This window comes from Paramisgurnus dabryanus, chromosome 21 (genome assembly GCF_030506205.2).
Source record: "Paramisgurnus dabryanus chromosome 21, PD_genome_1.1, whole genome shotgun sequence".
Classification (NCBI taxonomy): domain Eukaryota; kingdom Metazoa; phylum Chordata; class Actinopteri; order Cypriniformes; family Cobitidae; genus Paramisgurnus; species Paramisgurnus dabryanus.
Genome location: NC_133357.1, coordinates 20561966 through 20587766, shown reverse-complemented (window position 1 = coordinate 20587766; position 25801 = coordinate 20561966). Strand labels below are relative to the sequence as shown.

Below are 25801 nucleotides of genomic sequence, written 5' to 3'. Positions count from 1 at the left end.
TCTTTAAAGTTTGAAATCAAAAATTAAAGAGTTGTTGAACATGTTCAACTAAATGTTCCTGGTTTCATTCATTTCTTTATCTTTCTCTCACTTAGGAGTCAGTGAAGACGTTGTCCATGCAGTTCTTATGTTGTTCACATCATTAACAAATTTGGGTAACACTTTACAATAAGGTTAATTAGTTAACATTAGTTAACTACATTAATTGCATGGACTAATAATAAACTGCACTTATACAGCATTTATTAATATTTGTTAATGTTAATTTCAACAATTAGTAATACTTGATAGTTGGTTAATGAATTGTGAACTAACATGAAAAAACAATTAAACGCTTTATTTAGCTTAATTAAAGATTAAGGTTAATAAATACTGTAACAAATGTTTTGCTTATGGTTTGTTCATGTTAGTTAATACATTAACTAATGTTATCTAATGAACCTTATTGTAAAGTGTTACACTATTTTTTTTGTGTGTGTTAAAATTCAACTGTTGCAATATATAATTTTATAAATACAAAAATTTTAAATCTACCCCAGAGTCATCCTTGTGTATTCCCTCTGTTCTTGAATATGTGATTGACTAAAAAGGCTAAAGTACACGATTCCTTGTTTATTTTACTCGATGAGTTATTAAATAATGCAACGTAGAGCCAATAATTACTTAACATTCCTAAAAATCAGATTTAATTTAAATAAAGAAAGCAGTATTTGGGTGTAATAAACCTTTAAAAACATCTAAAACTTTAAAAGTAGTTTAAATTGGGTGAAAATATGCATTTGTGGCACTTTTTTCAAGTAGCATCTGCCTGCACCACCAGAGGCTACAGTTTCGCTAGATTGCGCTGTTAAAAAAAACGAGGGTCCTAAAACTGCGGTCCTGAAACTGCGGTCCTGAAACTGCAGCCTCCGCTTGTGCAGACGGATAATGTTGACAGAAAGCTGCATCCTCCGGAGGTCGCATCTGCAGGTTGCACACGTCATCAAGCCTTGTTTATTTCAGTTAACTGAGCAAGCATATAACAACAATTTACAATATTAGTAAACTTTATAATTGTTAATATTCTGTAATAAGACGTCTTTATGATATATGGAGTCTACAAATGGAACCTCAAAAGGATGCAGGCTTTTGTTTGAGAAAGGACAGCATTTCACCATGACCTAATTCAATTTGTGATACATATTTAATCTCGCGAGATCTCGTCAAACCCCTACAAGCCAGTGAACTACTTTTAGTGCTATTTAGCAGCGTTTATTTTTAAAGTGTATGCAAAACCACTAATGAAACAAAGTAAACACACTGTTAATAAAACACTCAATAACTTATTAACTGGCTACAAGTAAGAGGATTTATTAGCATATTTCTCAGTTTAAACAGCTGGTTTATATTTGCACATTTTTACAATAGACAATTCTAACAGGACAAATGTGCAGGAAGTATTACAGATTATAATAAAATCACAGTGTAAATCTCTAAATACAATCCCATTACTTTCAACAAAAAACTCACAGGCACTTTAACTGAATGCTATTTTATTTAGCTAAGGGATTCTTAAACACAAGCATAACAATTACAAAAAATAAATAAATAAAAAACTTGAAAACAGTCTCCTCTATGTGTTATTTCCAAATATCTAGTATGCCTTTACCTTCCTTATAATTTTTTTTATTGACACACTGTGATTGCAAAATGTTTCCTGCAGATGGCAGCAGCAACCCAGCATCATGAACAAAATAAACACTGCGTCTCACTGCAAAGGATCAAAAACGTGCAAATGTCTCAGTTTGGACCTCTCAAGGTCACAGTATCAGGATAAGGACATTAAAGGAAAAATTATTCTACAATCATAAAAATATAACGGAAACTGTGGCCAACATTGACAGTACATAATAGAAACAAGGACTAAAATGCATTAAACATATATAAAATAAATCATTCTATAAAGTACAAAACCACACACATGACCTTTCACACAACAACAGAGCCTTTCTGCTGGGTAGGTGTGATATGTTTTGCAATTAAATGGAAAAATATATAATGTTAAAGCGACACTCCAGCCAAAAACCAAAATTACCCCATGATTTACTCACCCTCAAGCAATCCGAAATACACGTCCATCATCTTTCAGAGTACATTTGTGTTCGTCTGAAAGATGATGGACATGTGTATTTCGAATTGGTTGAGGGTGAATACATCATGGGGTAATTTTAATATTTGTCTAGAGTAACGCTTTAAATATTGCATAGATTGTGGGGGTAAAACCCTGTTTAACATCTAGAGTCTCATTCTATTGCTAACAATGTGTTTATATCCATCTCATAAAACAGTACACTGTGATGTCACGTCTATAGTTTTTGACAAAGTTTAGACATATAAATATAAATTCATTCTAGATCCAGACATAGCAGCACAGCCAATGTGCCTTTTCACATATTAGCTCTAATATAGAGCACTCTTTTCAATAAAGTGCAGCAGAGTCCCACAATAAGGCTGTCAGAGACATAAAGAGATTAGGTTTGAATACTACGGTACGGCATTGTAGGATCAGTCACTCGGTAATGCTATGGAAGTATGTTATAAAAATAAGTGCATATTCGCGTGACATCTGTGCTAATGGTTATATTATTATTGCATTATGTTTAGAAAAAGTGCTTTCATGTTACAGTGGATGATACATCTAAAATACACAAAAGGTGACATCTATAAATAAATGTTATTTTTTGGTAAATAGATATGGAATGTTTAAAACAAGCATGCATGCACTCTTCACACACTTCCCTTCTAAGTGTTTTAAATGAAAAGTCTCTTTTTAACTTCTAGATCTTTCCTTTAACACAATTCCCATGGTGGTATGAAAATAAATAACACTGGCCTGAGTGCTAAAAGTAGCATCATTTGGATCAGAGCGTTGTATTAATGTGTGCTTGCACTGACACCACCGACGGGCATCACCACTTTTTCATGCCATGTTCACATGTCAGGTTTGTTGAACCAGCCTGCGGTAGTGAGGCATGACTTTACTTTCCGGTAAGTATAGAGCCATTTCCAAAGCCACCAATACGGTGAACTCGACCACGATCAACTCCCGACGGCTTATTCGAAATCTCTCCTCTAATTTCTATAGGAAAAGGAAGAGAAAGACATATACATTTCAAAAGAAATAAATAACCATTCTGCGAGTGGTTAATGATTTTTCAATGACTGATGAAGGAGACACAAGGTTATATTTTCAAAAAATGTTTTGTACATTATGTTTTTATGATTTTAACTCACATCAATCAGTTGTTTGACCTCCTGTTTCTTCAGATCACTGCTGATCTTAGCAGCGAGCAGGAGACAAGCGGCCGTCACCAGCTTTCTGTTCTGCTTGTTCAGATGTCCCTGTAGCACCAGCTTCTCGAAATATACGTACGCCATCGCTATTGTGACCGGCTGCAGACCGGACTCCTCACCCACTGAGCGGATTTCTCTCTTTAGACTGATGATAGAGAAAGAAAGTTCACATTAATCCATTCATTATTATTATTATAAAGCACTCGCTATTCAGATTGGCAACAAATACATTGGGGCGTACATACACGCACCTAAAGAATTATTAGGAACACCTGTTCAATTAGTCATTAATGCAATTATCTAATCAACCAATCACATGGCAGTTGCTTCAATGCATTTAGAGATGTGGTCCTGGTTAAGACAATCTCCTGAACTCCAAACTGAATGTCAGAATTGGAAAGAAAGGTGATTTAAGCAATTTTGAGCGTGGCATGGTTGTTGGTTCCAGACGGGCCGGTCTGAGTATTGAACAATCTGCTCAGTAACTGGGATTTTCACGCACAACCATTTCTAGGGTTTACAATGAATGATGTGAAAAGCTAAAAACATCCAGTATGCAGCAGTCCTGCGGGTGTAAATGCCTTGTTGATGCTAGAGGTCAGAGGAGAATGGGCCGACTGATTCAAGCTGATAGAAGAGCAACTTTGACTGAAATAACCACTCGTTACAATCAAAGTATGCAGCAAAGCATTTGTGAAGCCACAACACGCACAACCTTGAGGCGGATGGGCTACAACAGCAAATGTTGCCTGGTCTGATGAGTCTCGATTTCTGTTGAGACATTCAGGTGGTAGAGTCAGAATTTGGCGTAAACAGAATGAGAACATGGATCCATCATGCCTTGTTACCACTGTGCAGGCTGGTGGTGGTGGTGTAATGGTGTGGGGGATGTTTTCTTGGCACACTTTAGTGCCAATTGGGAATCGTTTAAATGCCACAGCCTACCTGAGCATTGTTTCTGACCGTGTCCATCCCTTTATGACCACCATGTACCAATCCTCTGATGGCTACTTCCAGCAGGATAATCCACCATGTCACAAAGCTCGAATCATCTGGTTTCTTGAACATGACAATGAGTTCACTGTACTAAAATGGCCCATACAGTCATGTGGAACGGGAACTTTGTGCCCTGGATGTGCATCCCACAAATCTCCATCAACTGCAAGATGCTATCCTATCAACATGGGCCAACATTTCTAAAGAACCCTTTCAGCACCTTGTTGAATCAATGCCATGTAGAATTAAGGCAGTTCTGAAGTCGAAAGGGGGTCAAACACAGTATTAGTATGGTGTTCCTAATAATCCTTTAGGTGAGTGTACGTGTGTGTATGTACCTTCTGATTTTGCTCAGTGTGAGTTTGATGTTGGGAAATTTTTCCTTGAAAGTCTCATTCATGTCTTTCTTTAGATCTGATGGCTTGACGTACTCTATTACTGTTGTCTGTGAAAGAGAGAGAGAGTAAAATGCATTTTGACTGAGAGATTTATTTTATTGGATCTCTTCAATTTCATTTGATCATCTCACCATATACGAGGCAAAGATGAGAACTCTTTTGTGTTTCCCACACGGCCACTGGGGGTCGCTGAGCATGTTAGGGTCATAATCGCTGTCTTCAAGACCTAGAAAAGAAAAGAAGGTCATTTTTGTTGACCAAGTAGGGCTATACTGATAAACACACTAGAAAAACAGTACGTAATTATATTAAATACAATCATCAGCTGACACATGTGCCTCTATTGTAGGGTTGCTAAATAAGATACACTAAGAGCAGTGCTAATGACTCACACACTATTTAAATACTGTACAGAAATAGCAGCATTAGTAACAATGACACATACAGACTCATGCATCTGTGCCTGAGACACTGTGATAATAACTATGACTGCCAGGGTGACTGAAATGTCCCCACCCACTTTGTGAATAATATATTATTAAGCTCCTGTCAGTTATTTTTATTAGATGCATTCACTGTGAAATCTCTTCACATCCACATTTAGCTTGAATTGCTTTGAGGTATTATGACACATATGTAGCTAAACTTGCAATACCAACGTCATGGGTTTGATTCCAATAAAACGAGCACATAAAATGTATTCATTTGGATTAAGCGTCTGTCAAATGTATTATAAATGCAAATGACACACACACTTAAGTCAAGCAGTCTTCAAGAAATCTTCAAAGGAAAGGAGTGTGTGCATGCATTATAAATGCTTGCAATGAATTATAGTTACTCTGTATTAGTTATAAATAAGTTAAAAACCTAATAAAAGTAATAGTAATATTAGCTTAACTGGTAGAACTTTGCAATAGCAAAATGTCATGGGTTCGAACCCTATGTACCACAAATACTGATAAAAATATATGAATTGCACTTTAAGTAAAATATATGCACTGTAAGTCACTTTGGATAAAACCATCAACTCTTTCCCCGCCATTGACGAGTTATCATTTGCATAAAAAAAATTCCTGATGAGTTTTTATGTTAATCTGTAATACCGCGATTATCCACTAGATGGCACATTTACCCAATTTATAAAAAAATTATACACTAATTTTAAACTCTGTGTATGTTTTGATAATCGTTCTGAATCTGATCTCTAACTAAATTCCTTCACAAAAATGCAATTATTTCAGCTTTTTAACTTTTTTAAAGAAAAATCCCCATATTTAAGAGTTTATAAGCAGAGAAAAAATATAGATAGGATAAAATGTTTTTTTCCCCATTTTGTTTGTTTGTTTATAGTTTGTTTGAGGGCAGAGGGTCTGTTTTTTTTGTGTGATATTTGTATGTTTATTTATTTTCAGAAGAAAAAACTTTTGTGAAAATCACAAAAAATGCTGGCGGGCAACTTTTCAAAAAAAGGCTGGGGGGGAATGAGTTAATGCAATGTAATGTGCATGTTTTTACCTAGGTCAAGGCCCACAGCACTGTTGAGGCGGGAGGGTGGATAACTGTGCGGGATGCTGTTTCTGGAATAGGGCATAGGTAGCGCCAGATCCACGGGCACCGAGGGTTTGTGGCGGTCAAGAGCATTTGTAGGGTACAGGAACTGAGCATATGACACCGTCTGCACAACAAATAAGATCACAACAGCCTATCAGCCTGAGATATATATAAAAAAAAACACCTTACCTCCAGGGGTGCAATGAATGAAGAGATTTAAGCCGCAGGTTGACTGTCAGTTCCCTGACAAAATGACTGACAGGTGTGGCGGGAGTTCTTACCCTGCCGTACATGCCAAGCTCCACCCCCTCCATGCCAGGAAACATCTCCAGTGTGGAGGATATCCCACCGGATGAGTGTCTCCGCCGCTGGTCATCCAAGCGAGGGTCACTGAGAAAGAGAAACAGATGAGGTTTGGATACCCGAGTTGAGCTGTGAGTAACTGAGCGAGTGATAAGCACTTACAGATGGGGTTATAAAATGAAACAGACTCACATCCTCTCGACTTTCTTATCTATACTTTTAGTCTGCTTGTGTCAAATGGCTGCAATTTCCTCTCTTTTTCTATCTATTTATGTGCATATATGAGAAAATGAGGGGAAAGTATGAAGGAGAAAAAACTGTTTCCCAAGGTCTGTTTCCTTGTTTATCTCTTTTAGAGAGAGGGTGGGAATGGAGGGAGGTTGATGATTGTGTCACGTCAGAGTCACAGACCAGGGATGTGGGAAACATTTTGAGTTCCCTAGATCCAAATCCCCAGAGAAGAGCAGTAAAACCTGATTGAACTTACAAATGGCTGTCCAAAGGGACTTACAGTGCATTCGAGGTATTTCTTATATCAGTTTGCTTGTCCCAAATGCTACTATGACAGCACTAATACTAATGTGAGTACACCCTAAAATAAAATAAAAGGGTCAATGAAATGACGTGACATTAATTTGTGTCTGTGTGGTTCATTTAAATATAAAATTATAAACATTTCAAAATAAATTTGCAGATTACTTGCATACATTTTCTTTTTTAAGTCTAAATTTCTGGTTTTATTTCATTTTGACAGAATATTTAGGGGATAATTAAATTTTTTTAAATGTGGTGTAACCGGTCTGTGTCAATTGGTGTAACTAGTTTTTTTTATGAAAATATAAATATATTCATAAAAAATGTGAAATAAAATATAATCATCTAGTTTAGTGTAATATGACTATTTACATACATTTTTACATAATTTGTCAAAGATTATTTAAAAACAGATCTGTTTTTAGAATATGTCAGGGCAAATATTACAAAAACTAACAAACATTAAGAAATAACTAATAAAATAATATTTTTAAATGATTTTTTTGATGATTATGCTTACATGCCATCAAGGTGGATAAAATATTTAATATTTCTCATTCTTTGGCGCAATTGGCAGTTACACCACCTGACATTTTCAGGTCCATTAAAGGAATAGTCCATTTTCTTAAAAGAAAAATCCAGATAATTTACTCACCACCATGTCATCCAAAATGTTGATGTCTTTCTTTGTTCAGTCCAGAAGAAATTATGTTTTTTGAGGAAAACATTGCAGGATTTTTCTAATTTTAATGAACTTTAATAAAGCCCAACATTTAATACTTAACTCAACACTTAACAGTATTTTTCAACGGAGTTTCAAAGGTCTATAAACGATCCCAAAGAGGCATAAGGGTCTTATCTAGCGAAACGATTGTCATTTTTGACAAGAAAAATAAAAAATATGTACTTTTAAACCACAACTTTTCGTCTAGGTCCGATCCAGCACGACCTAACGTAAATGCGTAGTGACGTAGGGAGGTCACGTGTTACAAATATAAAATGCACATTTGCGGATCATTTTAAACAATAGACACAAAGACATTAATTAGTATCAGTTGACATACAACAACGTAGGAAAGGTCCTCTTTCAAGACGCTTGTAAACACTGGGGCGGAGTTTCGTGTTCGTCCTCTTGACGTCATGACGTATTGCGTGGGGTCAGCTGGCGCATCACGACCGGATCTACATGACGAGAAGTTGTGGTTTAAAAGTGTATATTTGTTATTTTTCTTGTCAATAATGACAATCGTTTTGCTAGATAAGACCCTTATGCCTCGTTTGGGATCGTTTAGAGTCCTTTGAAACTCCGTTGAAAAAAAACGTTAAGTGTTAAGTTAAGTATTAAATGTTGGGCTCTATTAAAGTCCATTAAAATGAGAAAAATCCTGCAATGTTTTCCTAAAAAAAACATAATTTCTTCTCGACTGAACAAAGAAAGACATCAACATTTTGGATGACATGGTTGTGAGTAAATTATCTGGATTTTTCTTTTAAGAAAATTGACTAATCTTTTAAGTCTTAACGTTCATAAAAATGGTGAAAATTAAATTTTTATTGCTAAAAAATTAACATAAATACACTATGTGCATTGAAATAAATCTGATGGGTGCTTTTAAGTAAGAATTTCTCATCTTGCCAATCTTTGCCATCTTGTTATTGACCCCAAAATTTATACATGACACTAAGCGCATGGACAGCAACTGGAAACTAAAGTTTGGGAATAACAAATAGCTAAAACTTTGAATAAACATTAATAATAAATAAATAAACTTTACATAAATTGCTGGATACATTTTTCACAATGCATTGTGGGCTTGAAAACTGCTTAATCCCAATTCGCCTACTTAAAGCAATCTTAAAAATGCCTACGTGAGTACTTTTTTAAGAGGTACGCATATACATTTTGGTGTGTAGCAAAAGAGAATTCAAGTACATGCTAACATGTTACGGAAGTGATTATTGTTGCCTATGTAGATAAACAATATAATTGCTTAAGGGCCCATTATACTTTCACGTAGGACTACAATATGGGACATACAAATACTCATTTTAAATACTTGAAATACTTGGACAGATAGTATGTGAATTGGGACGCAGGGTTAGGTTGCCATGGTGAATTTCTGTAAATGTTCTTTGGTTAACCAGCTAAATAAGAATAAGATCAGCTCATTATGGTCAACCTACTTCTTCAGCTAAGCTTTCTTTATAAACTCAGCCAGGACCACAACATATAACCCAATGTGACCCTTCACTGAAATACATATTTAATGTGTGTGTGTGTGTTGAGTACCTGATGTAGAAACTCTCTCCATACGGCAGCACTGAGAAGGCAGCACACAAAGACCTTTTGGCACAGATTAGCACAATCCTGCAGTGAACAGAAAAACGCACACGCACAGGCCATCACTCAAAAGTTTACAAGATAAATGACACACAATTAATCCCTCAGTACATTCAGACCACCAACAAGAACAAACACAACACCCGTGATGCCAACAAGTGACAACCTTCAAAATACTGTTGAACGCCCCCCCTCTCTCTCTCTCTCACACACACACACACAAACACAACACACACACACCTGCAGTATATCATCTTTAAAATTCAATTCCCTCTCTGTCATACTCACCTCTCATAGGTGTAATATAAATTTGTATCTTGTTTCTATACCCTAAACATAACTCTCACACAAAATAGTTGAAAATATTACACTTGAAGTAACAGATAAATAGCAAAACCACTTTAAAATGCATAGGCAAGCGTTCACAAACACACAGGAAATTTGGTGGTATCTGTGTCACTTATGTGTCTTTGACAGTATTTTAGCCATTACTGAGTAAAGAAAAATACACCATCCATACATGAAGATATTGAACAGAAGGCTTATTTCATGAGCACACATTGAGACGGTCTTATCAATTTTACTTTGCTTTCTTAATCCTGGGACCCTGTGAATGTGAGTATGTTTGTGTGGAAGAGCCTGGGAAAACACAGTGGAAAATAAGGGTTGTTGTCTATTTAGGGACGTTTATATTGGGATTGTAATAAACATAGCTGTCATTCCTCAGTTAAAAGAAGCCCAGACCTCATAGAACAACCACGAAAAACCCTAAAAGCACCCCACCCGTTCGAGCATTAAAGATTGTTCCTTCAGAATGCATAAGTAATAATGAGCCAACCGTCAGGTTTATACTGTACCTTGTGCCAAAATTGACCAACAATAATGTATTATTTAATCTCAAAGTTAGATAACTGAAATCCAATAAATGTAACTGTACTTTACGAAGTCATATACTTTTTAGCTGAAATCTACACCAAGTGCCTTGTTGGCAAATGCTCCACCCACCAAAGTCTAGTTGGACCACCAAAGTTTCAAAAGACGCAAAAAAACCGTCTTCAGCGGTGTCGGCAGTAGTGACAATGCTCGTAGAGCGTGATATCCCTGGTTCTACTCCGCCTTCTCCCATTCCCTGTTATATATTACATCGAAAAAGCATTAACTTTCAATAAAAATAAAGAAAACGATCAAAAAGTGGAAACAAGTAACTAACAAGTGTTTATTAAAGGTCACGTTCGCCTATGCATAACATCGCCTTTGCAAAATTCTGCTTTGCACAATACATTAGCTTGTAGAAAATAATCCTAAAGATCTTTAAAGTATTTGTGTACACACTGTCAGTGCTTTGTGAATAATCTTACATAAGCTAAGCATGCAACAAGTATAGAGAATTACTGCCGAAAAACATTCTGCCATGTGAGGAAAGAGTGATTCAGGGGGAAAACATGACCAATTTGTGGGAAAAGACTGACACATACACAGACATGATGTAAGATGATGATATAGACCCTGGGCCAGATGACACAGACCCAGCCACAGGACTTTACCACCCAAAAATGAAGTTTATGAACACACCTGCTTCCCCTGGTGTCATACTGCCTCATGTTCCTAATAAAGTGAACTTTCTTCATGGAGCGTGGACGGGGAGAACCAGATGGATTACGACTCCTGAGAACAAACAAAAAGAGAGGACAGGGGTGACACATTTAATCTATTCGAACATTTCTCAGAAACATTTCTCATGAAACTCTTTGATATTTGGCTTTACATAAACCACTGATTAAAGATAACACACAACTTCTATAATGAATTATTGCTGCTGTGTGACTTAAAAGTTGAACTATAAGTCACATTAGACTGGGTAGATCAAATGCCCAGAGGAATTTAACCCAGGCATGACAACGTCACATTGGCAAGAGGAACTGAAATAAACTAATTCAAACAAAGTAAAACTGAACTGTAAGTTTCAAAATAGGATGAAAACATAAATATTATTGTGTCTTATAAACGTATCATTGAGCTTCATAAGACATAAATTAACCCACTGAAGTAATTTGGATTACTTAAATAATTGATATATAAGCATTTTGGAGACTTGCCACGTTGAGCACCACGTAAACAAAACATGACAGCATTTTAATATAATATATTTAAAAATAGTTTGTGTTAAACTGAAAAAGCAAGTCATATACTTTCATAAGGGTGAATAAATTATGAGAATTTTCATATTTGGGAGCAATATATTTTTAAGTCACTTTCTCCTAATGCGTTAAGTTTTGATTTCTGCTCTGCTACATTAATTTCTGTCTTTTAAATCTCTGATTCATTTGTTCACGTTTCGCATTTTGATTTAGCATTGAGGTGCTTTCTAAATGTAGTTAATTTGTGAAAGAGTCAAATGATTGCCTGTTTTCTCTCCTCATGCCTTCATTATGGCTAATGGAACTGTCTGTGATCTGCACCGCATGGCTCCTCTATGGGGTAACACTTTAAAATCAACAAAATATTATTGACATAAATGTAATGTATTTCTGAGTGATGTTTGATTAAAGGTATTGCAGAGGATTTTCTTTTTATGGGTGGATCATCAAGAATATTGGTTCAATTTTTATTTTAAGTGGAGAAGGCGGTTCTTTTCTAAAATTCGAGAAAATCCTCCACTATACCTTTAAGAAAATTTTTGAAAAGATTTGATTACATCTTAGAAATTATTGAAATGTGAGAAGTGGTCTTTCTATTACAGTTATAAGGATGAAAAACAAGAATGGAATGATGCTGATGCTGAAATGATAAATTGTATTATTTTGTGTATACTGAATAATCTAATTATCCTTATACCAAATATAATAAAGAATAAGATATTTAATCTAATAAGATATTTAAGCATTTGTCCAACACATGTCAAAACGTTTGCCAAACAATTAAATTAAAATAAGTGTTTGTACATTTTCGGCATGCTTTGCGTCATGTTCATTTCTAATACAGTGTAAAAAAATTTGGTTTAACAAGAAATTTACATAATAAGTAATTTTCCTGTTTGAATTAAATTTTGTGTTGTCTTGTTGTGTGTTTTTTTGCCTTAACTAATATTTTTAAGTTAAATTTACTCAAAAGAAGCCATGGGATAACTTAATTTTTTAGGTTGACCCAACAAATATTTTTACAGAGTAATATATATAAAAAAAGATTATGGTTTTAGAGTTTGCTTGTTTTATTTTTGCTGTTAATGTTGTCAATGTTAGATATGAAAAAGTTAAACAAGGGCTGTTTTATAACGATAACGATAACTATATATATATATATATATATATATATATATATATATATATATATAAGCATCCACACCATGATATCGATAACTTTTATGTTAATTCGCTTGCAGGGCGCAGTACTCGTGGAAATCATTTACCTTCAATGGCATTACCTAATATTGCACACGTCCTTTAATAAAAACACTTGTTATAGTTTACATTAAATGTTTAAATATGCTGTTCTTGTTGCATTTACAGCTGTTATAACCAGCAGATGTCCTCAACACACTGTTTCGCGTATCTCTAATTTTATGTGATGAACCTCAGCAATGAGCTTCTCCACAGTGCCATTTCAAATGCACATGCACTTTAGATTCAAGTCGATTTGATTGGCTGTCATTGGTTTACCCGCAAATATTTTCAACTTCAAACGTTTAGGCCAATAGCACGTGTTTTCGCATAGCCCCATGCGAGTTTGCATCTATTCGTGCCTTTGCATTCACGTTGTATGTAATCTTGCTGTACGACCCATAATAATAATTCATTTTAGATTGACTGTCTAACAAAATAACATTTACTATAAAATCAGTTTTTTGTTGCATAAATTATGTAGAAACATCACATAACAACAGAAAATCATTGGAAAGAGAAAAAGTTAATTTGCAGATCATTTTTAAACCTGGATTATTCAGTGCCACACACATCTTTTGTTTTTTATTGCTATACTTTAAATAACTGTTTATGCATAGGAATGCATAAGAGGGCTCTGCAATTTTTGTGAAAAATACAGACTATGAAACATAATATTAGGAGATCAAGTTGGAAGTACTTGGTGTTTTTCATCTCTGCTGTGTTAAAAACATATCTTTAGTCCACATCTATCAAAGTTAACAGTAAAATGTCATGAGTCATGAACTGTATAATTCTTAAAAAAACCTTGCAACATTTAATTTTATCAAGAAATCAAACATTAAGATAACGTTTCTTTCCCGCATGCATTTACGTAATACTGAGCTTATGTTTGTTCTGCTCTGCTCTTTTCTTCACAAAAGAATCACAGATTTCTGCCTCATGCTTTGGGCACAAAACCAGGGTGCGTCTACCTTCTGTTTGGTTTGAAAAGTATTACAAAACCCTAGTATGCCAGACAAAAATACACAAACAAACAACCCTCCATCTCCTCCCTCCCCCAGAATCTAAATTACTGTTATCATAACCCGGGGCGAGGAAACGCACCTGTGTGCGAGCAAGCGAGAAGAAGAGAGCAATGGAAATTTGAGACTGTGACAGAACACAAATTACTTCAATCTTGTTTCTTCATCTTCTGAATAATAAAAAAAAACACGCAATGAACTGTGGAGCAGCTGCCCATCTGTCTCTTGCTTTATCCCACCGTTTCATTTTTTTCTTCTCTCATTTTTGGTGTACCTATTTCCTTGTTAATCTTCATTTGGATCCAACTCAACTCCAGGAAATAAGATGGAGAGATGAAACGGAGGCATAAGTTTGATGAGGTGAAACACGAGTCAGTTTGTGTGTTCCCAGGGAATCAAACCCAGGACCTTGATATAAGGAGCTAATGTAAACATATCTGCCACAGAATTAAAGGAAAAGTTTTACCAAAAATTAAAAATCTCTCATAATTTCCTCACCTTCATGTCATCCCAGGTGCACATGATTTTCTTTTCCAGCTGAATATTTTAATAAAATGTTGTCATTTTATTTTCCTACACATGACTCAAAGACACTTTAAAAAGCAAATAGGTTCTTGCATGTCTCACATCACATGACAACTAGTCCCAAAACTTGCAAGAACCAATTAGATTGTACCTTGATGTATCCCCCTATCTGAATTAAGTGCTTTGAGGGCATTTCTTCTTAAAAAGCTCAAAATATTAACCGTTTTCTCTCACAAAACCATAGTTTTGCTTCAGAAGACTTTGACAATAATTGTCCCTTGCCTTAAAGGGGACATATCATAAAACTTTTTTAAGATGTAAAATAAATCATTGGTGTCCCCAGAGTACGTATGTAAAGTTTAAGCTCAAAATATCATATAGATAATTTATTATAACATGTTAAAATTGCCACTTTGTAGGTGTGAGCAAAAATGTGACGTTTTTGGGTGTGTCCTTTAAAATGCAAATGAGCTGACCTCTGCACTAAATGGTAGTGCCGTGGTTGGATAGTGCAGATTAAAGGATTACTCCACTTCCTCAAAAAAAAAAAAAAATCCTGATAATTTACTCACCCCCATGTCATCCAAAATGTTGATGTCTTTCTATGTTTAGTCAAGACATTTTTGAGGAAAAAAATTTCAGGTATTTTCCTCAATTTAATAGACTTTATTGGAGCCCAACAGTTTACAGCCAAACCAGACATAAGGGTCTTATCTAACAAAAACAGATTTCATTTTTGGCAAGGAAAAAAAAATGTACTTTTAAACCACAACTTCTCCACAACATCCTTTTGACGTGATGATGCATTACGTAAGGGCGCGCTGGCGCATCACACGGCTGGTGCAAGAAGAGAAGTTGTGGTTTAAAAGTACAGATTTTTTTTCTTGCCAAAAATGACAATTGTTATGCTAGATAAGACCCTTATGCCTCGTTTGGGATCGTTTAGAGCCCTTTGAAGCTGCATTGAAACTGCAATTTTAGACTACATTTGGGTCACATAAAGTCTTTTAAATTGAGAAAAATCCTGGAATGTTTTTCTTAAAAAATAATAATAATAATTTCTTCAAGACTGAACAAAGAAGGACATCAACATTTTGGATGACATGGTGGAGTAAATTATCAGGATTTTTTTTTTATAAAAAATGGAGTAATCCTTTAAAGAGGCGGTATTATCCCTTTCTGACATCACAAGGGGAGCCAAATTTCAATGAGCTACTTTTTCACATGCTTGCAGAGAATGGTTTATGAAAACTTAGTTACTGGGTTGATCTTTTTCACATTTTCTAGGTTGATAAAAGCACTGGGGACCCAATTATAGCACTTAAACATGGAAAAGTCCAATTTTCATGATTTTTCAAGTCAATTTTAAAAGGCTTGAATCTGTCTATAATTCCTGCTTTAATTAAGGAAATACATCAACAAAGAAAAGAAACCCATGCTCAATAACCAATTTAATGGGGTCTTTCAAATCTCCCTCTCCGCATACAGCACTAGTACTCTTTATATGCCATAAATCTCATAATCTCAGGTCCAGTAGATCTCTGTCTCTCATTCCAGAGGATCATTGATGGTCCTGGCTCAATGATGGAAATGGCGCAGTCAGGCCACAGTGACATCACAAAGCTCTCAATAAATACCCTGCAGTAATCCTGCCAGACTGGACAAGCTAAGTATTACCATACAGAGCGAGCATATTGCCCTATTCCATGTTTTCAATCTTCCAATGGATAAAAGATTCAGACTAAGCTGGATTATCAGAGCTGAAGCAAAGACTGAATTCTCTGTATTAGAAACCAGAGAGGAAGTGGCTTAGAAAATGAGTGGGTGAAATGTCAGACCTCAGTCAGTGGGCTCACAGGTTACAACAGAGTTTGCGAACGATGACATATTTATTTAGCTTTTGGTTGCTATGTTTAAAACACATCTTTCCCCAACACTGAACCCTTATCAGTTTGCCTACAAACCTAAACGGTCAACCAAGGATGCCATTGCCTCAGCTCTTGCCCTTACACACTTGGACGGAGGCAACACATATGTCAGAATGCTATTCATCGATTTCAGTTCTGCCTTCAATACTGTAATTCCATCAAAGCTCATCTCCAAACTTCTTGTCTCGGCATCAGCCCATCCCTCTGCAACTGGACTTTCTTACTTATAGACCAGAGTCTGTTAAGATTATCAACTCTTCCACCCTCATCCTTAGAGGAATAGTTCGCCAAAAATAAAAAGAACTATATATAACGCCACCATCTTAGACGCCTCTGCATTCAGATGAGAGTGTACCCACTTTGCGGAAGGTTCTTTGCGGTTGCTCTGTGCCTTCGCCCTCCCTTGTCATACGTCACCAAGAAAAGTGCGTACAGTACGCTGATACCCTCTCCTGAATGCAGAGGCATCTAAGATGGAAGCGTTACCGGAAGCTAGTTATTTCCGTTTCTAAAGTTTTAAATATGGCTATTTCTACGACAAAACCGCATGTTTTACCTGGAGCCGTCTGGATTACTTTTGTCAAGAATGGATGCACAATCTTTAGGATTGAAGGAGGAGTACCCCATATTTATAAAAAAACATTATAAAAATTGAAAGTGCTAAGACATTTTATAAAAAATAAAAATGTGATTGTCTGAAAAATGTTGGATATATGCATCCCGGATGGCTTGAGGGTGAGTAAATCATGGGTTTATTATCATAATTTTGGTCAAACTATCCCTTAACCACGGGTGCTCCACAAGGCTGTGTGCTAAGCCCTATCCTTTACTCCCTCTTCACCTATGACTGTATACCTGTGTATGGATCAAACTCCATAAACAAGCAGTCGACACCACTGTGTTTGGCCTCATTAGTGGCAACAATAAAATGCCCTTAAGGGAGGAGGTTAAGCAAATGACAGCATGGTGTACTAACAACAATCTTGCCTTAAACACCCAGAAGACCAAAGAGCTCATCCACATTGATGGAGTTGTAGTGGAACATGTGAGGAGTTTCAAGTTCCTGGGTGTCCACATTTCTGAGGATCTTTCTAGGTCACTGAACATCTCCACCATAACCAAAAAGACGCAACTTTCTTAAGAAACCAAGATCCCCACAGATCCTGCAGAATTTCTACCTTTGCACTGTTGAAAGCATTCGGTGTGTGTCACGGTTCTAGGGTCACGGTACAGTTCGGTGTGTGTATGTTTACGGGGAAAAAGGCTACTGTCAAATTAAAAGAAAATATACAATTATTTATTGGGTAACAAACACCTAATACGTTGGTCACAACAGGCTTCCTAACAAAAATAAAAACCTGAGCCGTTTTTTAACCTCTGCTAAATTCTACATTTTCACTTATGAGTAGGCTACTTGCATTATTATACTACATGTATCAACATACAGTGCTTCAAAATGAACATAAAATAGCTTAGAACACTGGGTTAATCTAATATTCAAAACATCAAATAGCATCAAATCTTTACATGCAGGCAGCTGTGTTTCATCTACCTCCTGCTATGTAGCATCACGTTGCTTATGCGCAGTGCGAACGCTGTAACTTGTTAACAGGGATGCCAAAGGTTACAGCGTTCACACTGTGCTCAAAGGCAGCATGCGGCATAGCGTGGTACAGGTGATGCCAGGTGTAATTGTAGGATAGAAATATTTTTAGCACGCAATTTGAAAAGACTCATCAAGTCTACACTACTTCTCAATAACCACTTTATCATTTATAGCTGCTGTTGATAAAAAGTCCTCAATATGGCAACTCAGAAATCATCTTCTGTTTAGAGTCACTGCTCAGTTACACAACGAAAACGCCATCAACCAAAGTACAAAGCCAGCCTTCTTTAACAATTACACATGTGATGTAAAACATGCAGACAGTAACATCAGTTTTTAATACTGTGAGTTTGGAAATCCTTTCTGTTTGCATGAGAGTGCATATACACTAGTCAACATTTGAAGTGGATCAAACCTTTTTTCTAAAAGTTAGCTTTATACCCAATACCCGTTCTTGTCTTACGACAAGTTTGATGAAAATTTTTTTATCCATTTCAAATGTTGACTAGTATATTATCTCATCCAGTTATAAGATCTGAGAATGATGATAATGACACTATTAGCATCCTTCATTTTAAATTCTGATTATGACACAGGTGCGATTAACATAACAGCAGAAGACAAACCCAAGGTCAATCCGCAAACAATTTCACTTCCCTAACAATCCATAACTCTCAGGTTTACTTCTTCACGTTTGAGTAGTGATTTCCTGTAAAGAAGTCAATTTAAAGGTCAACTCTGTAGATGATTTTCATTCTGAATCTTAATATTTATTGTTTTTTATATTTTTGTGCTTTAATTAGTGCATAGTGTGCTTTAGATCTTAGACATTTTCCCAATAAAACTGTTTTGGAAAGGATTAAGACAATTTATCTAATGTACATCCAGTTAGTTGTTATCAAGAAATAACCCTGACAGGGTTATTTTGTGATAAGTAGGGTTGGGTACCGTTCACATTTTAACTGGTATGATTCCAGTGCCGGTACCTGAATTCAAACCAACAGTACCTTTTTCAGTATTTTCTGTGTAATAACAAATGACAAAAAATATTTAATTTGTGATTATTGCGGTAAATTACTTCAATAAGCCTTCAATATACCATACTTAATCTTTTATTAATAACATGAAAACTACTGAAATGAATAATGTTATTGACACTATGCTTTATTATACTGTGTCAAAATACCTGGACTTGCTAAAATTGAATTTGATTGTCTCTGTGTTCACTTTATGCAGAAAAAAACACATGATAATTCTTATTTAATTAATTATAGTAACCTCTTTTCATTAGAGAGTGAAAACAGATCATAATAGTAAATCGCACCAGCGACAATCGGGTCAGTGCAGGCTAAGGCATAAATATGGTGACTTAAGCCCAGTATAATTTCAGTGCAGATATTTCCGTGTCTTCTCCAAAATTCCAGAAAGGCTGATCTGTTTTTCAGCTTAACTTTTGACAAAATAATCACCTTATAATAAATACATTTTAAAGCTGAATAAATCCAGTTTTTGGATGCTTGTGCGCGATGAATTCCTGCTTGTCTGAATATGACATGCAGCGCCTGAAGTGCATATACAAAACGCAACCCAGTAAAATTGATTTCAATGTTTTTCTGGTTTTTAGACATGCACATCACATACATAAACCTGTTTTAAAATATTTTCCTATAAATGTGTCATTTATTACTGAAAACGAGAGACTCTCAGCTTTCATGTGGTGCGATAGATAGACAGATTATGGTACAATTGTGCTGCTGTTAAATATAAGCTTGTTTTTAAATTGTTTTTAAATTTTAAATGTGAATTTTTCAAGACTGAAATTGATCAAATCTTTGACTTGGCCTCTTTCCTGATATATCAGCCAACATTTGAAAAATAAAAAATATTATCGGCCGATAAATCTTTCCTTTCAACCAAAAGATTTTTCAGTTCGGCCAAGTTAGCATTTTGTTCCTTGTGAAGATTCATTGGTATGCTCGACCCCACAGACCGATCGATGCACGACACCAAAAAGCAAACTAATTTTAGCTATTAATTACTTGTAACAACTTTAATCCTAAAAACTTTCAGACATTGCACACGACTGAGAATTTGGGAAGGGCAGTCAACACGCTACGACTTGTTAGACAGTATTTTCATGTTTGCTTTGAACAGGCAAATTATGGTTCAGTTGTGCTGCCATTAAATTTATAAGCTTGTTTTTAAATTTCGAATTTCTCAATTTTCTGAGACTGAAACTGATAAAATCTTTGCAACCTGATCTCACGAATTTCCGTGGGATAGTCACGAAATTCTTTGCTTATTTTCCCGTGGCATTCTCACAGATCTCCACATTTTTCCATGGCCCCACCACAGACTTTCTTTTCCGTGGCATTCTCACGGATTGGTTACTCAACTGTTTTGTCCTATTTTCTTACCATTGTCGCTTCGGTTTAGGGTTAGATTTACTTAAAATGACATCCTTACCAAACCCAACTCTAACCCCAACGCCAGGCAACAATTGTTTAACGTAAACACCAAATCTAACCCTAAAACGAAGCGACAATGGTTTGAAAATAGGAAAAAGCAGTTGAGTAACCAATCCGTGAGAATGCCACGGAAAAAATAGCAAAAAATTCTGTGACTATCCAACGGAACTTTGTGAGATCATGGTGAATCTTTGACGTGGCCTTACGCCCAATATATCAGCCAATATTTTTTTTACAATTATTATCGGCATTGGCCGATACATCTTTCCTTTTGGCCAAAAGAATTTCCAGTTCAGCCGCGTTAGCATTTTGCTCCTTATGAACTTTTGGACACTGCACACAATTCACAACTGAGAATTTGGCAAGAGCAGTCAACAAGCTCTGACTTGTTAGACACTATTTTCATGTTTGCTTTGAACATTTCTCACCGATGTTAAGTTTTGACTAATTTGCCAATTGTTAACTGACAAGAAAGGGCTGTTATTAAAACTTACTTGTATTTGCATTTTACTATGTGCCTATATATATATATGTGTGTGTGTGTGTGTGTGTGTGTGTGTGTCCACAAATCTAACTTATACTGCCTGACAGACTGAAACAAAGCAAGAGAAGTATATATATATATATGCATGTCAGATAAAATAACTTAAACAAGTAATAATACAGGATTTTTTAATTCACTTTTTTAAGATCCCTTAACATTTGTATCCCATAACATTTGCCGTGATTCATTCTCCAGTGAGGAGACAGCTCATTCCCTCAGGCATGCAGAGACCCTTTGAAGGGTTGAGATGTAACAGAATGTCTTTAGCTTTAATCTCTGCAGGTATTTTGTGCATAAAGCAGCAAGCATTGCTGAAAAAGCAACACCACCCTTATATTCAGCACTGACCTTAAAGCTCCAACTGATAAAGCAAAGCAAATGTCTACAGCGACTGTCAGCTTGGCTTGAATTTACTTGTCACAGCCGCACCCATTATGAAGAATAAAGGGGGGAAAGCATTGGGGTGGAGGGGTATAGTCAAACAAATAGAGTCCTCTTATTGCTCAACAAACCAGAGAGATTATAAAGCTAAACACAACATCGTTCTCTTACTTGTGCGTATGAAAGAGGAGAAACCTTTTCACTTCCTCATAGTGGACAGATGAGCCAGTCTACAGAGAAAACATCTTGCAAATAGCCATTTTTAGGCAAAGTTTATGTGGTTATTAACTAATTTGAATTCCAGTGAAGGGTTTGTTCAGTCTGTGGTCTACGAGTGGCGTCAGACTGAAAACAGCCATTTAAAATACTTCTGAGCAAACTGATAAAATCTTTGATGGTATTTTGTCGTTTCAGCTTTATTTCTACAAGCTGTATACTATTAGCAATTTATTCAGTAACTGGAGAATGAAGAGTTTGGTTCCAAAAAAGATAACTCAGTTTTTTGCCACAACATGTTTATTATTATGTTATTATGTTTTTATTGTGCTACTTAGCTGGATTTTTTAGTTATAAAGGCTTAAATAAAAACTAACCAAATGCAGTTTGATTGATATAAATTGGAATGCACAATTAAAAAACGAATTTAAAAATGTTAAAAAACTGTCTAGTTTTGGAACCAAACTCTTCATATTCAGAATACTGTATGTTTTCAAAGCAGATAAGATATTGGCAAGGCCTTTGTTTCGAACCTGTTAAACCCAGAGTGGATACCTGTAGATTTTTTTTGTAAATAGGGGTTTATATGTAAAAAGCAAACAAATTGGATACTGATCCAAGAGATAGCTTTGCCCTACTAAATATTACACCAATTAAGTGAAACAACTCTGCTGTAAACAGACACAATTCTATAGATTACATTATTACACTTCATTTTAGTCACTCCCTATCTACAATAGGCCAGTTCAGTGGTTTTCAAACTGGGGGCCGTGAGATGGTGCCAAGGGGGCCCAGCTTTATGACATTTTATAAAATAAATTAATTTATATTGAATTCTGTATAATTAAACCTAAAAAAATAAGGCAACTAACAAACCAAAATGTTAAGTTTTAGAACAAATTTGTCATAAAATTTCTTTGGGTGGGGGGCGCGAAGGAATGCACCATACATAAGGGGGGCCGCACGCTGAAAAAGTTTGAGAACCACTGGGCTAATTCTTTGAAATTGCTTATAAATAATTACAGATGCACCAATATACCAGATGCTAATAAAGTTATTATGATTTTTCAGTAAACACACATGATATAAAGAAAAATGTATAGCTTGAATGCACCGTACGTCACTTTGGATAACAGTCTACCAAATAACTATAACTAACTGTAAATGTAACATTAAAACCAACAGAGTTTTGGTTATAGCATGAGAAAAGTCGATATAACAAACCAACAGATTATTATTTAATGCGTGAAGGCATAATTATGGAAGCCGAGAGAGGTCGTGCGTATTATTTTTATTTTTGCTTAATTGTTTTCTCATGATCTCAACTTAATTCTCTCATTGTCTCGGGATAACAAAAGTTGTTTTCTCGTGATTTCGACTTAATTTTTCAAGCTGAAATAAAAATGTCAGTAATTGAGTAGTCAGTAGGTCTCTAAAGTTACTTCATAATACACACGTTTCAATTTATAACAGCATTTAAATGGAATTACTTACAGTCAACAAACAGTCGTGGTTGCCAGCTATAATGCACTGCACACTTTTTAGATTTTTGATATTTATTCAAAAAAAAAAAATGTTAAATACTATTAAAGATTGAAACGTGTATTACTTTTAGAGATGCTCCCTAAATTCACGAACATCAATGTCTAACTTTATTATTTATTAAGTCTATCTACACGTGCACCTTGAAAACCCCACTCATATGAATCAGCCAGCAGTCCACTTCAAAACACACAAAATATTACGGACAGGAAATTACATTATGACATTTGGATTATGTCAGGATAATGAGAAAACAACGTTTGTTATCTTGTGATCAAGAGAAAACAACGTTTTTGTTATCTCGAGATCATGAGAAAATTAAGTTATGATCACAGGAAAACAACCAAGCAAGCAAAAATAAAAATGTCCTCTCTCGGCTTCCATACATAATATCATTTGAATACATTTATCTTGGAGTAAAATAATTAAATACTTGCCAATAAAATGTACTTTGTTATCAACAATAAATTTATTTGAGAGCATAAACTATTAAGGTTTTCATTTGGTCATATTTGTATATTTTGCTGTATTTTGTTTTATGGATCCAGTCCACGTTCAATTAAAATGATTTGAATGTGCAGCAGTAATCTAGCTTGTGTACCTTAATGCAGTGGTTTTCAAACTGGGGGCCGCGAGATGGTGCCAGGGGGGCCCCAGTTTTATGACATTTTATGAAATACATTAATTTATCATGAATTCTGTGTAATTAAACCTAAAAAAAATAAGGCAACTAACCAAAAGCACTACTTTTTGTATAATTTAATGTTTTTTTATTAAAATGTTGAGTTTTAGAACAGTTTTTTGTCACAAATTTTCTTTGGGGGGCCGCGAAGGAATGCACCTTACACAAGGGGGGCCACACGCCAATAAAGTTTGGGAACCACTGCCTTAATGCAGTAGTTCTCAAACTTTTTAGGCATGCTGCCCCTCTTGTGTATGGCGGCCCCCACTTGTGCCCTTTGTGGCCCACCCAGAGAAAATTTATGACATAAAACATGGTAAAACATAAAATTTGAATTAAACAAAACTTAGTGCTGTTGGTTAGTAGCCTTATTTTTCTGAGGTTTCATTACACAGAAATTATAATAAATTAATGTATTTTACAAAATGTCATCAAACTGGGCCCCCCCGGCACAATCTCAGGGGCCCGCCAGGAGACCACGGCCCCCAGATTGAGAACCACTGCCTTAATGCATGTGTTTTTAGTTGATTTAAAATATGATTAACATAGTGATTGACAAATATTCAAATAAGCAAACAGAAGACATATATCAGTATCGGCTTTTTGCAAAACCGGACAAATAAAATCCTACTGAATCCCTATAAATAATTATGGTATGATGATTAAGTGAGAATGATGTGGTTGGCAACATTAGGTCTCGACTATGAAACCACCACCAGATAAATGGCAAAGGCAAACTAAGACAAACAACGTACAAGGTATATGCTGACCTGAGCACAGTGTGAGTTTTTGACCTGGATGCTGTGACATTGCTGACATTTAGCTGTGGCCTTCTATGATGCCCAAATATGTTGTGTAGGAAGGTAGTTCTCTAAAGTTTGACACACACTTTAAAAGAAACGTACAGTGCATTCAATGCATTTTTATCAGCATGTGTGTTATCTTGGAATTGAACCCATGACCTTTGCGTTGCTAGCGCCATGACCTACCAACTGAGCGAGCTAGATGAGCAGCCATAAGTTCATGCAAAGTAGCAATATGCATAAAAATGAGATCTCACAACTTAAGTGACAGTGCAAAAACCTACCGCGGACGAGACTCTAGCGAAGAGCCGCAGCTCTGCACTGACAGCAACGTCGGTGACTTCCGCGGTCCGAGCGGAGTGTGCGGCAGACCTCCGGGAGTGAGCAGATTACCCTGCGATGAGAACGACGAGTCCCTCTCTCTGTCCAATAACAACTCGGTGCTCGCGGATTTACAGAGCTCAGGGTCCGACGGCAAAACCAGAATGGGTGGGACGTTGAGCAGCCCGAGTCTAGGGACTGACAGGTTGTTAAAGGTCCCGTCGCTACTCGCCGCAGCGGACAGTTCGCGTGCAACCGCGCCGATTTCAGCGCACCGGAGTTCAGCATCACCCGGGCCCGCATTGTTCCGCACAGGCCGTCCGTCCAGGGATATATTAGTGAGGAATAAAAGCGCAGCCTGTCTTCTCCGAGAGTCTTTAGTCCTCCGCGGATGCTCTCTGTGCAGTTTGCCCGCGCATGGGTTTAGTGTACTCTGCGTACTGCACGCAGCAGTCGCCATTCTCAAGTAACCGCTCTTCTGATGCTCAGCTCGGTTTCTACCAAGGCGCTACTCGCTCGGGCACGCCCACTCCAATCTGATTGGCCGAGAGTAGAGAGCTTTAGTAAATAGACAGAGCGTGCGCAGATTTGATTGGCTGACGGGTCTTTATTGTGAAACGTTTGAAACAAACGCACAGGCGCGCGCGCTGCGAGGAGGAAGAGAGATAAAGGATTTGACAGCTGTGGATGTAAACAGTTTTGAGCGCTCCCACTGTCGGAAACTCAATTTGTTTTTGTATCCAATAAAATATTCTATATTTTGGCATAACTTGAAAATATATATACTGGTTATAATGCGGTTACATATTTTTTACGCTTTCCATGTTACAGTGTAATTATATAGTTAAATAATGAGTAGTAATAATGATTAACAACATTTTTACCACAGGGCGGAATCCTTTATTCTGATTGGTTGAAAAAAAAAAA

The 25801-nt window shown here is 36.2% G+C and overlaps 1 protein-coding gene across 1 annotated transcript; it reads right to left on the bottom strand.

Annotated features, from left to right (window-relative positions):
• Nucleotides 1-1056: 1056 nt before the first annotated feature.
• cables2b (Cdk5 and Abl enzyme substrate 2b) lies at nt 1057-25390 on the bottom strand. The gene is made up of 9 exons (XM_065249775.2): nt 24838-25390; nt 11029-11121; nt 9406-9483; nt 6560-6668; nt 6243-6402; nt 4859-4953; nt 4668-4774; nt 3274-3478; nt 1057-3118 (listed from the first exon to the last, which is right to left on the bottom strand). Exons 1-9 carry the CDS (start codon nt 25332-25334, stop codon nt 2978-2980), a joined length of 1485 nt encoding a protein of 494 aa, XP_065105847.2. The 5' UTR covers nt 25335-25390; the 3' UTR covers nt 1057-2977.
• Between the last annotated feature and the right edge of the window lie 411 nt (nt 25391-25801).